This window comes from Danio rerio, chromosome 17, assembly GCF_049306965.1.
Source record: "Danio rerio strain Tuebingen ecotype United States chromosome 17, GRCz12tu, whole genome shotgun sequence".
NCBI lineage: Eukaryota > Metazoa > Chordata > Actinopteri > Cypriniformes > Danionidae > Danio > Danio rerio.
This window is the reverse complement of record NC_133192.1, coordinates 28,157,207-28,172,318: the sequence shown is the minus strand read 5'-3', so window position 1 is coordinate 28,172,318 and position 15,112 is coordinate 28,157,207. Positions and strand designations below refer to the sequence as shown.

Below are 15,112 nucleotides of genomic sequence, written 5' to 3'. Positions count from 1 at the left end.
TCTAGTTCCTTAACAGGCCGGTGGTCGTTTCTGTGTGTAGTTTGCATGTTCTTCCCGTGCTTGCGTGGGTTTTCCCCGGGTTCTCCGGTTTCCTCCCACATTCTAAAAACATGTACAACAAGTTAATCGTTAAATCTAAATTTCAATACAGGTAATCTAATAATGCAGCATATCTTTTAATAGCCTTCAATCTTAATCTTTAGCTATTATAAAAAGGGGAGTTGTCGAGATCTACCTGAGCTCGAGGCTTCCCTCTCTTCCTCCAAACGGGAGGGAGCCCAGGGCTCAAGAACCTTCGAGGTCAGGGCTCTCTCCCGGGACAGCATGCCAAACTTGCTTATAATCAATCATCAGCTAAGTGTGAACTCTTGAAGTAGCCTAAATTTTTCGGAATTGTATTGTAATGCAATAATTAATGTGAAAAGCATCATCCAAATTAACTTGGATTGAATTGTGACATGAACAGTATTTTACTGTAGGGCAGTTATGCAGTATGTTAATGTATATTTTGGAGTAAGGACATACAATACATATACAGCAAGATAAACGGTGCTGTAATAGAGTGGTCCCTCATTATTCGTGGGAGTTATGTTCTAAAAGTATCCCACAGTATAGGCGAAATCCGCGAAGTCGTCAGCTTTATTTTTCACAACTATTAAAAATGTTTTAAGGTTGTAAGACCCCTCACTACACACTTTATACAGTTTTCTCAGACAGGCATTAACATTAACATAACTTTAACACTTTTTTCTTGTTTAAACACTCTTAAAGTTTAAAGCTTCATGAAAAATAAGTCCAGTATTATAGAAAGAAACCAAAGATCAAAACCATTTGATCTTCATTTATTTATTTATTTATTATTTATTTTTTTACATGCATTTTTTTATTTTCTTCGCTATTTGGGCTTATTGGAACCTAATTAGACTAAAAATCTAAGTATCATCTATTGATTTGATATAATTTTACAGAAAAAGGTCCATATATGTGGATTTGTGGTCCAATTTACATAAAACACTTTTTCCAGACTGTTTTGTAAGACATTAATAACATACATATTTTTTTGAAAATGTTATGACTATCAGAGAGTAAAAATAAATTTTTTTTGCCCGTTTTAGACAGTTAAAAATATGCTGCAAAACAGTTGCATGATAATACTGTATGTCTGTAACAAAATATAAAACATTTAACATATTTTAAATAGCCACTTAAGAGCTAAAATGTGCTGTCCACGTTTGTGGCCACTAGGAGGTTAACATGTATAAAAGTTCAACTTTTTTGTGCGCTGGTTAGCATCTTCCTCTGCCTTTAGGGTGTTACTGCAGGTGCCTTTGATGGTGCAGAACGTTTCTTTGACATTGTGGGGAAAAACTTAATTAAAATTTTGAAAGCTGAACGTATTCTGTACTTTAGAGGAGACACGGCACGGAGGAGATTGATGGACATTAGACAATATGCTAATCAGGACACAGAACACAATGCGCTGAAGAAAAAAATAGCATGTCAAATTACACTTAAAATCTGCGAACCTGCGAGGCCGTGAAAAGAGAACTGCGTTAAAGCAAGGGACCACTGTACAGTATTTTTGCTGTCTTTGATTTACAGAAAGTTAGTGGATAACTGCTGCCATTAAGTTACCGTTGATAATACAGGAAATTGTTAACAATGTAGGACTGCAAGGTGAATTTTAGATTAATATTTTTCTGGAAAATATCGGCTGTGTTCAAACATCTTCTAGATGTAAACACAAACATCACATAGAGTGTTAAATAGAGTATTAGTGTGCTATTAGGGTTAGTAAGCTCTGCTTGACTGGGGGCCTCAAGTCCAATCAGGATCTCCTACGGTATTTTCCCAGAGAGCAGTAGGTTCTTCAATTCAGTTTTTTAGCCCAAGTGTAATACTTTAGTTTACTTTATTTTGCTATCCTAACAAACAGTTGAAATCAGAATGATTAGCTCTTCTGACTTGTTATCCCCCTGCATATATTTCCCCCCCAATTTCTGTATAACAGAGAGATTTTTTTCAACAAATTTTTAAACATAATAGATTTTAATTTTTAATAACTGACAATAAATTTGTAATTATCAGTTTAATTTAAAGTTTAATTTCTAAACATAACAGATAACTAATGTCTAATAACTGATTTATTTTACTTTTGCCATGATGACACTTGGGCATTTCTGTGTGGAGTTTGCATGTTCTCCCCGTGTTAGCATGGGTTTCCAAAGACATGTACTATAGGTGAATTGGGTAAGCTAATATTGACCATAGTGTATGTGTGTGATTGAGTGTGTATGGATGTTTTCCAGTGATGGGTTGCAGCTGGAATGGCATCTGCAACGTAAAACATATGCTGGATAAGTTGGCGGTTCATTCCACTGGGGTGACCCAAGATTAATAAAAGGACTAAGCCAAAACGAAAATGAATCAAGGAATGAATGATGACAGTTCCTAATATTTTAGATATTTTTCAAGATACTAGTATTCAGTTTAAAGTGCAATTTAAAGACTTACCTAGGTTAAATTGACAAGCTATGTTAATTAGGCAGGTCAGTGTAAAACAGTGGCTTGTTCTGTAGACAATCGAGAAAAAAAATGTTAGGGGGCTAACAATACGGATCTGTAAAGATGAAAGAATGGTTGAAATCTTTACAGCAATGTGAGAATTCAGTATTATTCTTTCAGGTTGGTCAGGTTTCCATTTCTCTTTATGCAGATTGACTTACATTTTATGTGTGTCGCTCTATATATATTGTACATGTTTGTCCTATGGTGTTTTTTTTCATGTTTGTTAATTTTTTAATTTTTTAATGTAAAGCCTAACCAGGAACGAGGGCTGCAAATTAGCTTTAGGCTATATGCCCTATGTACACATCATCGGTTATCTTTGTATAACAATGTTAAGTGTATTGTCCCTGGTACATAAACAAGCATATAGAAATGGTTTAAAAAAAAAAAATCGAAATCTGCTTTTATTCTAGCCAAAATAAAACAAATAATATTTGTGTGGAGAAAACCAGGCACTGCTCATGTTTTTTAGCTGCAGGTACTGGACAACTGGTTGCAATCGACGGAAAGATGAAAGACGATACGGTCAAGTACAGGCATATCCTGGATGAAAACCTTCTATAGAGTGCTCAGGACCTCAGACTGGGCTGACGGTTCACATTTTAACAAGACAATGACCCCAAGCACACAGCTAAAATAACGAAGGATGGCTTTACAACTCGGTGACTGGTCTTGAATAGCACAGCCAGAGCCCTGACTTAAACCCAATTGAGCATCTCTGGAGAGACCAAAACAATGTCTGTCCACCAATGTTTACCATCCAACCTGACAGAACTGGAGTGGATCTGCAAGGAGGAATGGTAGAGGATCCTCAAATCCAGGTGTGGAAACTTGTTACCTTATTCAAAAGGGTGCTTCTACTAAATAAAGGGTGTGAATACTTACGACCATGTGATATTTCAGCTTTTCTTTTTAATAAATCTAAATTAAAAAATGTCAACAATTCTGTATTTTTCTGTTAATATTTGTTGTTGTGTGTACATTCATTAGGAACTTGAATGATTTTAGCAAATGTCTGCAACATAACAAAGAGTGAAACAATTTAAGGGGGTCTGAATACTTTCCGTATATCCACTGTAAATATATCCATATATGGAATCTGAAAAAACAATTGGTTTAACTATACCACATAATATAATGGTCATTAAAACCAGTTCAAATCTCAAAGCCATCTTTTTAGATCACACTAAGGCTTCACAACTAAAGACGTAAGAGAGGCGGTGGTCAGGACTAGTGTGTAGTGTTTGCAGAAGCCAAAGCGGTCACTGAGGGCTCATTAGGGATCAAGCCGCTCCTGACCCAGATCAAAGAGCAGCGTGTGGCCGTGCTGGCCAGTTTATGATGCTCAGCGCTTTACAGGAGGAACGAGGCGAAGAAGAGCTCTCGAGAGGCGTAAACACTAAAACGCTCCTCTTAATAACGGCCAAACTCTTGCTGCAGCTCTTTGTACGTCTCAGAATCCTCCTGGGAGCGCGGCCTGTCCCGTAAAGCAGCAAGCGCTCATTAGTTTAAGGCAGGCCTGTAAGTGCATTAAATAATTCACCTTGTACATTTCCCACCTCATATCCTTCTTTCTCCCTGACTCCCTTTTTTATTAGGCCACGTCATTCATTTGCTTTTCAGAGGCGGCTGCCCTCGTCCTTTCTCTCGCCATTATTTTTTTTTTCTGCTTGTGAGCTTTTGGACCTTCATCAATCTTTGAGAGCTTTTTAAAGGTATTCAAGCATGGCACAAGTCAAGGAAACAGTGGACTCATCTAACATACATGAGCTGAGGAGAGCAGGGACATGTAAGGAGACATGTGGGTAACAGGAAATAAAGTTTAATGTGGGGCCAAAAAGTACTCTTTCCTTAAATCAGTGCATGGCTTCACACTTCATTGGACTTTGAAATGCTTTACGGCGCAACGCAACGCAACGCAACGAAACTATGCATTACATTCTACTAACTAGACTTGCTGTGCAGTTTTTAGGGAAAGTGCTTTGCTGAGGCCATGGTAAACAACTGATATACTTCAAGCTAAATTGAAGAAAAAACTGGTGTTGTGCAATTTTGAAAAACCTAAAATCATTTCAGGGGCTCTATCATCCACCAGACGTGATTTGTTGGTATTTTCAGACCAACGCAAACATATTTTTCAGGTTTTGCGCCACATTGTTTAAATAGCAAATTTATTTGAGCCACTTTGTGGACTCATGGGCGTGCCTGTCTAAAATAGAGGTGTGTTGCTATTTTGAAAAACACACCAACAGACTGAGCCTTTGACCAGCTAAAAGCAGGTTTAAAGTCCAGCACAGAGCACATTACTGACATTTTAAGAAACATTTTAAAAATTAAAATGTTAGAAAAATGACTATTTTCTACATAAATATGAAAAAAAAACACTGCCTCAATGCCTTCTTCATCTCGGGGGGCTGTTTTCAGTTTATTCATGACAATTTGCTTTTGTATAATGTTATTATTATTAGCAGGATCATTCACTATATGCATATTTATATTTGTTTGAACAAAAACAGGATTAGATTAGTCCATCTATCGTTTTTGGAGGCGTCTGCATCACCATATGGGGCATAAGAACAGGACGTGTGTTTGGATATAATATTTTTTTAACCCACTTCATTATAATTGATCATTTATTAATTTCCTGGAAATCAGAACTGAATTTATTATTAGTTTTAAAACAAATCTTTGCGCTTAAGAAACTAAATTATGTACGCTAACGAATGCCTTTAGTGGAGTGAGTGCAACACTGTTTCCTTATCCACAAAGTAAAGGAGTAAAGAGTAAAAGTAAACCCAAAATGTGACAAACCCAGCTTTGTTAGTGTTGCTGTTGGTATGACAAGACATTAAAATAACATTCCACTTAATGTAAATGATGCAATTTGTCAGATTATCAGGGCCAAATATATTCAAAGAAGGAAACATACAATCAAGATGTTAAAATAAACAAAAAAACTCACCTCACAGATCTCCGACAACTCACGCTGGGCTAGAGATTATCAGGGCTAAAAATGTTCAAAGACAAAAACGAACAACCAAGATGTAAAGATAAACAAACAAAATAACTCACTTCTCAGACCTCAGATGACTCACGCTGACTCCTGCAGGTTTCTAAGACTTTTAAAGACATTTTTAATAAAACAGAGAATTAAATTGAAGACTTATTTTATAGTAAAGAATTTGAAAAAAAGACCATCTACTAATGACCATCCTTAACACTTAATTATACATATAAAGTGTGTAAAACCTCATCCATTATTAGTATTAATAATGAGACAGCATGGTGGCTCAGTGGTTAGCACTGCTGCCTCACAGCAAGAAGGTTGCTAGTTCACGGCCAAGGTTGGGGCAGTTGGCATTTCTGTGTGGAGTTTGCCTGTGTTCATCTGGGGATCCCTCACAGTCCAAAGATGTGCTCTATAGGCGAATTGGGTATAACTAAAATTAACTGCAGGGTATGAGTGAGTGTATGACTGCTTCCCAGTACTGGTTTGTTGCTGGAGCATTCGATGATTAAAACATATTCTGGAATAGTTGGCGGTTCATTCCAGGGTGGTGACTCCTGATAAATAAAGGACTGAGCCAAAGCAAAACGAATAAATAAATGATGAATAATAATAGTGATAATAAAATATTAATAATAAAATTATAACAATAATTTGACATTAGTTCCCCAAACTCTATTAACAACACTAACAAAAATAAATAGTTTCCAAAGTCAAAAACTTATGCCTATTATTAACAGACATATGAAAACTATCATGTTAAATCTACATCTTTTATTACTATTTTATAGACCCTTCGCCACCTTAGAGTTATAAGGTTCTACCTGACATTTTTGTCAAAATTGAGTTACTGACGTATTCTTATTAAATGACAACTTATTTACATTATGGGATGTTTTTCTAAAAGTTGTTTACATTTTAAGAATTTTTATTTAAAACAAATGTTACACACATACTGTTTGCTATATGGAATGCAAAAACTTTAAAGCTCGATATCTGAAAATCATTCAGAACGTAGAAAGAACCTTATAATTCCAAGGTGATGACTTATTTTCTGATTTTGTTTAAAAAGCATTTGCTAACAACTAAAATAGCTTGAAAAAAACATTTAATATGGCTTGAATGACATTTTAAGACATTTAAAATACAAATATTAAAAACACACTTAATATTTTTGACATAGGCGACACACTGGCTCAGTGGTTAGCACTGTCGCCTCACAGCAAGAAGGTCGCTGGTTCGATTCCCGGTTGGGTCAGTTGGCATTTCTGTGTGGAGTTTGCATGTTCTCCCTGTGTGGGTCTCCTCCAGTTGCTCTGGCTTCCCCTACAGTCCAAAGACATGCACTGTGGGTGAATTGAATAAGCTAAATTGGCAGTAGTGTATGTGTGTAAATGTTAAGAGTGTATGGGTGTTTTCCAGTACAGGGTTGCAGCTAGAAGGGTATTCACAGTGTAAAACAGGGGTGACCAACCCTGTTCCTGGAGATCGACCTTCCTGCAGATTTCAGTTGCAACCCATATTAAACACACCTGCCTGTAATTATCAAGTGCTGTTCAGGTCCTAATTAATTGATTCAGGTGTGTTTGATCAGGGTTTGAGCTGAACTCTTTAGGAAGGTCGATCTCCAGGAGCAGGCTTGAGCACCCCTGGTGTAAAACATATGCTGGAATAGTTGGCGGTTCATTCCACTGTGGAGACCCCTGATGAATAAAGTGACTAAGCCGAAAGAAAATGAAAGAAAACAAAATTTTAAAAATATCCTTATAAGAAATGCAGCCTCTGACTTAATAAGCTATTGTGTACAGTGTGTAAAGTATAAACACACACAAACACACAGAAGCAAAATGAAAAAGACAAAATTGTGGAAAAAGAAAGCTGCAATTAGAACAAAGGTCAACAATATTAGTAGATATTCCTTAACACCTGAACACAAAGACAGATGTTTCACAATTGATCATTTATTGACATCATAAAACAGCTTTTCCAGTTGTGTGTTTGGCTCTGTGATTGCCACTGCTAAGACTTCAAGTGCACACATACAGTGTTCCTCGCTCTCTCTCTCACACGACTTCATCACTTTGACCGTTTGTGTATCTGACAGACTCCATCATGTCCATCTGTAACAGTCCAACAACAACTTCTCAGGTCCACACGCGGAACACATATACGTCTTTACCCGTGGAACACACGGCCACCGCGACAGATAAATAAACATCTAAAATAACACGTCTCTGATAAATCAACAATATAAATCTTGACCTCTGAATCGTGACAAACATGAAAAAATAAACCGAGGAACAAAGTGAAATGTCCAAAACTAGATTTATCCTCTCTTTCATCGAGAAGCGAGATAAAGTATTTGCTTTGTAGAATAGTTGTTCTTTTGGCATCCGTTCCATCTGCTCTAGGCCACTCTTTTTTGACATACAGTATACAAACAATGGAGTGTTTGATCAGAATGGGACGTAATGTTTTTCTAGGAGTCACAACACGGGTGACACACCTACCCTCAGGATCAACAGCATAATACACAACCTTTATTACGTCTCTGTGTGTGTAACAGGGAGCCACTGTAAGCAAACAGGCGCGCACGCCACACAGGAAGGGATATCCTGGAAATCGGCACATTTAAAGGACGCACACACAAACTCTGACCGTCTGCACAAACGCACACACATACCACAAGTATGCAAACGTCTGACCATCTCCGCGTCAGTGTTATTACTGGCTTGTATGACACACAGCTACTAGAACTTCACGATTGTATGTTTCAGGCCCCCCCAAAAAAAGTCAAAAGAAAAAAGGAAGCACTGGGGTTTGATGAATGGTGACTTCAGCTTGTATTGGTTTCTGGATTGAAACTGACCCATGAGAGAGCTGGAGGATATTCTTACAGAGAAAGGAGGAAGGAAAAATCCATGAAAGGCATTCCTGGGTAGAGGAAAAGTTTTGAGGATTGGGCTTTGTGTGTGTGTGTGTGTTTGTGTGTGTGTTTAAGGGGGTTGTGTTTCATGCATGACTGTGGGAGAGAGGTTTTACTGTCTCAGAGGGTGCGGGGAATGATGGTGAATGGTAAGATGGGACAGCTGGCCTCCAGCTCCAGGGCAGTGAGGAAGCATTCGGTGGCGGCGGCGTCGTTGCCCTGCGCTTGCAGCACTTCACCCAGACTGTTCCACACGTCGTGAGCCGTGCTGTTCACCTGCACCGCATCCCGCAGGATCTTCTCTGCTAGACTGTACCTCTGCAGCTGATGCAAGATCAGACCCTGAAAACAGACAGACCAATCAAAAGAGGAGGATGATGGAATGAATTTTAGATATCAGGAAATGTACAATTTTTTATCCTACTATTTATTTAAAAACTGGAAATCTTTTAGGTTTAAATTGAATCCACATTGGGAAGCATTATGAATTTAAAGGCAAAATGTTTAGTAAACAAAAAAAAATTATATATATGATATATAAATGATGATTGATTCTGAATGATGACGATTAATTTTTGCTTACCATATATATATATATATATATATATATATATATATATATATATATATATATATATATGTGGGCAAAATGGTGGGCCAAGCACGGGGAGAACATGCAAACTCCACACAGACATGCCAATTGACCCAGCCGGAGCTTGAACCAGCGACCTTCTTGCTGTAAGTGCTACCCACTGCCCACATCTTATCATTGTTTTTCTATTCTGTAGAATACAGAATTATTTAATTACTTTAATAATATTATAATTTAATTTTAAAATGGATGAAAGATAGCATATAAGAAGATATATGAGTGTACACATAAAATCTGGATTACTTTTGCAATCTGCATTTAAAGCTACATTTTAGGAGAAACTTGCTTAATTGTACTGATTTTTCCACGGTTTCATTACTGTATATACTGGTTGTTTTTCATGTGTCAATTGATTAGCCAGATGAAATGTGTTCCTTACATATATTTATACAACAGTGTTTTGTGTTGTTTTAAGATTGAAATTGCCACAAAATAAGAGCTGAAGTCAATTGAAGATTTAATGCGTCAGACACACACAAAAAAGGCCAGACAGAGATCTGACAGAGAGTTCCTCCTGCTGCTGTCTACCACAGCACAGATCCTTTATAAGATATGACATTTCTGCTTACTATTAAGACACGCAGCAACACACACACATTCTGGACTCAGAGTCTGCTAAATACCGTCACGGGACGGGATCTCGTCTCTCTCCTTTAACTCAACGTGACACACACACACATACACCAAACGTTTGAAAATCACTTTTCACATACAGACCATTTTGCTTCATATAAGAACTCAATGTATCATCAGGAATCACCAGTGTTCATTCAGTTTGCCTTAAAACATTTGAAGGCAAAATTATTAGCCCTGCTGTGAAATTTTAATTCTTAAATCTGAAAATCTTTAAAATCTAAAAAAAAAAAAAAAAACTGGAAGATTTTGTTTTAGCACAATTTTTAAATGTAATAGTTTTAATAATTTTATGTATTTATTTTATTTATTTAAAGACTAAATTATGCATTTAAGTCTTTGCCACGCTGACATTACATCATATTTTAGTAGTTAATTTGCAAGAAACTGGTATTCAGCTTAAAGTGCAACTTAAGACTTTGCTTTGACAAAAGTCTTGTCACTTAACAGAAAGAATGTTCCGTATAGAAGATAAAGTCAAGTGCAGTGGAAAAAGAATTAATATAGTGTATGACGCCAATGAGTTTAAACAACTGCATCCATCCATCTCTGCCACAACTCAAATAACTTATTAATAAAGTAATCTGGAATGGCAAAGAAAGCATTCTTGCAGGTCTCCCAGAGTTCATCAAGATTCTTTGGATTCATCTTCAATGCCTTCTCCTTGATCTTACCCCAGACATCCTCAATAATGTTCATATTTGGTGACTGGGCTGGCCAATCCTGGAGCACCTTGACCTTCTTTGCTTTCAGGAACTTGTGTGGAGGCTGAAGTATGAGAAGGAGCGCTATCCTGCTGAAGAATTTGCCCTCTCCAGTGGTTTGTAATCTAATGCGCAGCACAAATGTCTTGATACCTCAGGCTGTTGATGTTGCCATTTGCTTAGCAGATGTCACTTTACCAAATGATCAACTAGAAGTCAAGTTATTTTTTGTTGTTCTTAAAACTGAGATTGACGACAAGACTTTTGTCAGGTAGTGTATATATTGTATATTCCAATCAAACAAACAAACAAACAAACAAACAAAACAAAACAAAACAATACTTTTTCCAGAAGATTTGAAGTGGATCATCACTTCTCATTGAATTTGTCCTAAAACTATTAAACAACACCCATTCTTATCCTACAATAATTTGGAAAAACATATTTTGATTCACTTTGAATGTTGACTACTGTATAATGGGAAATACTTTGGCGGAAAAAACCCTTGTTCTGCTAAACATTCCTTGGGAAATACTTCTAAATCTAAAACTATATGTTCTTTAGATTCTCAAAGCATGGGTATGAGTTCACTTGTATTTTAGAAATGACCAAGGACCACAGTTTCAGCTAAAAACTTCTTCAATGATCTACTGGTGAGTAAATGAACAGCATATGTTGATTTTGAGTGAACTGTTTCTTTAAAGTGAATGTTGTAGTGTTCTCTCACCAGTCTCTGCATGGTCTTGACGTGGGTGGGACTGATGGACAGCGCCTCTTCGTACCAGCGCTTGGCCTCGTCCACGTTCCCCCGCAGCTCTGCCACCTGACCCTTCATGAACAGCACGTTATGGGACATGGGGAACAGGTTGGCTGCTTCCTGCGTACACGCTGTAGCCTCCGCCGCCTTTCCCATTCCAATATACACCTCCGCTAAAATCAAAGATTAAGAGAATCCTTGTTATTGTGAGTGATCCTTGAGTTGTGTGTGTGTGTGTGTGAGATGCACAGGAATCGAGAGTCTCAGCAACAGCTTTGACCGTTTCCGAAAACGCAGTGGGGCTGATGGGAGATTAAAGTTGGAAGGGTGTCCTCTGTTTTCAGCCAAAAAACTCCAGGGAAAGTGACTAGTAAGCAGGCTTTGCTCTTGACACCTTTCTCACCTCGCCAAGTCCTGCTAAGGTTCCCTTACTTGGCTCAGCAACAGTCAAGCTGGTTAAAGAATAATTAGGCTTAGTAACGGAGTCGATTGCCTTATTTGTAGACAACAAATATAAACACTGTCATTTAAATGACGCTTAATTTTGGTATGAAATATTTCCCTGATTCTAGTATTATTTGCTAGTATTACTTTGTTTTGATTTATGACTTTTTTGGTATGTTTTAAACTGTTTTCTCTTTAATTTAAAAGTATTAGTAATTTTGTTTTAATGGTTTTCTCATATTTTGAATGCTTCTAATATTTTTATTTAATTAAAATGTTACTAGGTAGATTTTAAAACTTCTATAATAATTTAAATCCACATTTTTATTTATTCATATAATATTTGTATTTATTTCAGTTAAAGCCAATTATTTTTAATGCATTTTATAGCATTTTAAATTTTTACTTTTATTTATAATTTAATACTTTAAAGTAAGAAATTTATATTTGGTCACACTTTATTTTGATGGTCCCTGTGTTGTATTTAAGCTACATTGCATCTACATGCCAACTAATTCTCATTAGTTTATAAGTGGACTGTTAGGTTGGGGTTAGGGTTAGTGTAAGTTGACATGTACTTGCAAAGTTTCATATAGTCAGTTTAATGTCTGTTCAGCAGCAGTATCAGCAGATATTAAGCAGACAGTCTACTAATACTCGAATGGATCATCAAAATAAAGTGCTATCTAATATTTTGCATAGATGACTTTTGTTGGCGCTGGATGGATCTGACTGGTAATAGCCATAAAGTGTTCTGTTATCTGAATTTACAGTTTAAGATGTAGGAATTTAACAGAAAAGATGCATGAATTCAGAAAAGTCAGAAAAAAGCTCAAATTAGCTCTAGAAATCTATTTAAAGATTTTGTTCAAACCAAAATGAAAAATTGGGGTTGTTTCATCTTCAGAACACAAACCAAAACACAAATGAATATACTGACAAATAAAAGCTAATATTAAAGCATCTTATGTTTTATCTTAAAGCATTTGTGTCTCTTCAAAAGACTCATTATTTATTTATTAATTTATTTGTGTTTTTGTTGATTTAGCTTTAATCTCTGTATTAATGTTTATAATGTCTAAAAGATCTGGGAGAACAGATTTTCAGTGAAATGACAGAAATCTAAGAGATTAGATTAAAATGATCTTCATTTGTGTCCTGAACATGAACAAATTTCATGTTTGTAATTACATTAGTTTGAGTAAATGATAAAGTTTATCGGGGGTAGTGCAGTACAAGTAATGCGAGTTACGTAATAATATTACTTTTATAAGTAACGAGTAAAATAAAGCATTACTTTTAAAAAATATGTAATAATTTAAGTAATAATATTTGAGTTATTCTTTTGAAAATTTTACTTTTTAGTTTATTTATTCGCTTTTAAAAAATAAACTCCTGTTAGGTATTCAGTATTTAAGTATTCACAATGAATCACAAAGTCAATGAGAGAATGTGTTTATTATTTTAAACTCATTGAAGAAAAGAAAAGGGGGATTGTCTCAACAGACAGTGATTTTACTCAAGACAAATAGTACAAAAGTAGCTAAAACATTGCTTTAAGCTTTCAGTACTCTGTATATTTCTGGGGTCAGGAAGTTCTCAAATTACATTATCCTAAAATATTTTTTTAATGTGTTTTTTTTAAAAGGTAAACGAAGATGAAGGTTATACATGACACTGTTAATTGCAGAACTCCACTACTAAAAACAAAGTTCTGAAAGAGATCAAGCCTCAGCAAGGTAATAAAAAGTAACGCAAAAGCGACGCAAAAGTAACTGAAAAGTAAAGTAGCGCATTACATTACTTACCACAAAAAGTAACTAAGTAACGTAACTAGTTACTTTTTTGGGAAGTAACTAAATATTGTAATGAATTACTTTCTAAAGTAACTTTCTCCGACACGAATGATAAGAAAATGTTAATTCAAGGATGAACAAATTACTTTTGAACACATAACAGACAATGTTTTTGTTTATTCCCATCAACCTTAATTACCAACTTTAATTTCTATACATTCAAGTTTTTTCAATCAGTATTTGTATGGCCTAGGAATCAAATCCATGATTTGTGAAGTTGTTATTTTTATCTCCATGAAGATGCAGATTTCTCTTGAACTTCACAGCATTAAAATCAGCCATATTCACAAACAAGCACAACGGTTTGTCTGTTGTTCTGTGCTGATTGTAGGCAGAGAACAAAAGTATCCAGATGGGTAATTCAATCCTGCTGGATGTGGTTTTCCTAATGTATTTGCTTGGACAAAGACAGCTATTAATATCAATGTGTGTTCACAAAGCAGCGAAGAACAAGCTGACTTTATTAAAACATGATCTTTTATTCCTCAAGTCTGTTAAAGTGGTTATTTTATAGTGAAACTACAGAATATACCATTTATTAAAGAGAACATACCATTTATTAAACTCTGTGAAAATATCATATGGTTTTGATTTATGATAAAAGGATGCAAATTAGGCTCATAGATGCACTGTAAATTTTGCAGTACCTGCATGCAGCCAGATTTGGGCGAGGGTCATCCAAGGGTGTAGGGGTCCCTGTTTTGGGGCGCTGCTTTGGAGGGAGGAGGCCACTTCAGACAGCGCCTGCTCCACTCGGGACGCTGCTATAGAGGTGGCATGAACAGAACCTGCAGTGCAAACACAGACAGTTGGCAACCAAACAGACAGGAGCTTCACTGCATACTTGGCACAGATGATCTATGGCATATATCCATAACACAGCAGCCTTTACGGGACAGAGTGAAAACACAGATCTGAAATTTTGCTTCTATTCAAATCTATTCTAAAGTCAACTTGCAGTTAGTTCATTGCGGATGAACTCTATTCTCAGCAGTGTAATTTAGTAAGTAAAACTTTAAATGCAGAAACACAATATCAGATGAAAATCCTTAAAAGCAAAAATGTGAAATGTACTAAGACTTAAAATAAAGCAAAAAGATAAATACAAATCCATTAATAAATTTGACAGGTATATAAAACAATTCTACAAAAAAAAAAAAAAATTAAAACAAAACAAAAAATCTTACACTGGTATACACTGTAAAAATGATCTGATACAGTTTATGTTTCTGTTGTGATTCACAAGTGTATTTTGTTTATTTATGGTTGTGAATTAGGCTACATAAACACTGCAGGCAAATGTGGCTCGAAGCTCTCTTTTTTTTTTTTTGCCCACATGTGACTCAGATCTGTTTTAGTCTTGATAGTGTTAACAGCGCAAACCGCATAGAATCTGATCTTTTCAACTCAGATTTGTGCCACTTTCATATGTAGTATTAAACCAGAAACAGATCTGATGTTTTGCAATGCATCCACAGTGAGAACGTCATCATTCAGTGCTGCAAACATCTCCTTAGAAGCATAGCAAAATGGCACTCATGGCAATTAGTTTACCACAGACAGGT

General features: G+C 36.0%; 1 protein-coding gene across 4 annotated transcripts in view; it reads right to left on the bottom strand.

The window, feature by feature from the left end:
- Positions 1 to 7,520: 7,520 nt before the first annotated feature.
- Positions 7,521 to 15,112, bottom strand: part of ttc7b (tetratricopeptide repeat domain 7B) — a 79,772-nt gene continuing 72,180 nt past the window's right edge. For all 4 annotated transcript variants that reach the window (XM_009293100.5, XM_021467208.3, XM_005158520.6 and 1 more), the window contains 3 exon segments: positions 14,195 to 14,335; positions 11,218 to 11,420; positions 7,521 to 8,843 (listed from right to left, as the gene is read on the bottom strand). In XM_009293100.5, coding sequence (XP_009291375.2) covers positions 8,622 to 8,843; positions 11,218 to 11,420; positions 14,195 to 14,335 — 566 coding nt within the window. In that variant the 3' untranslated portion in view covers positions 7,521 to 8,621.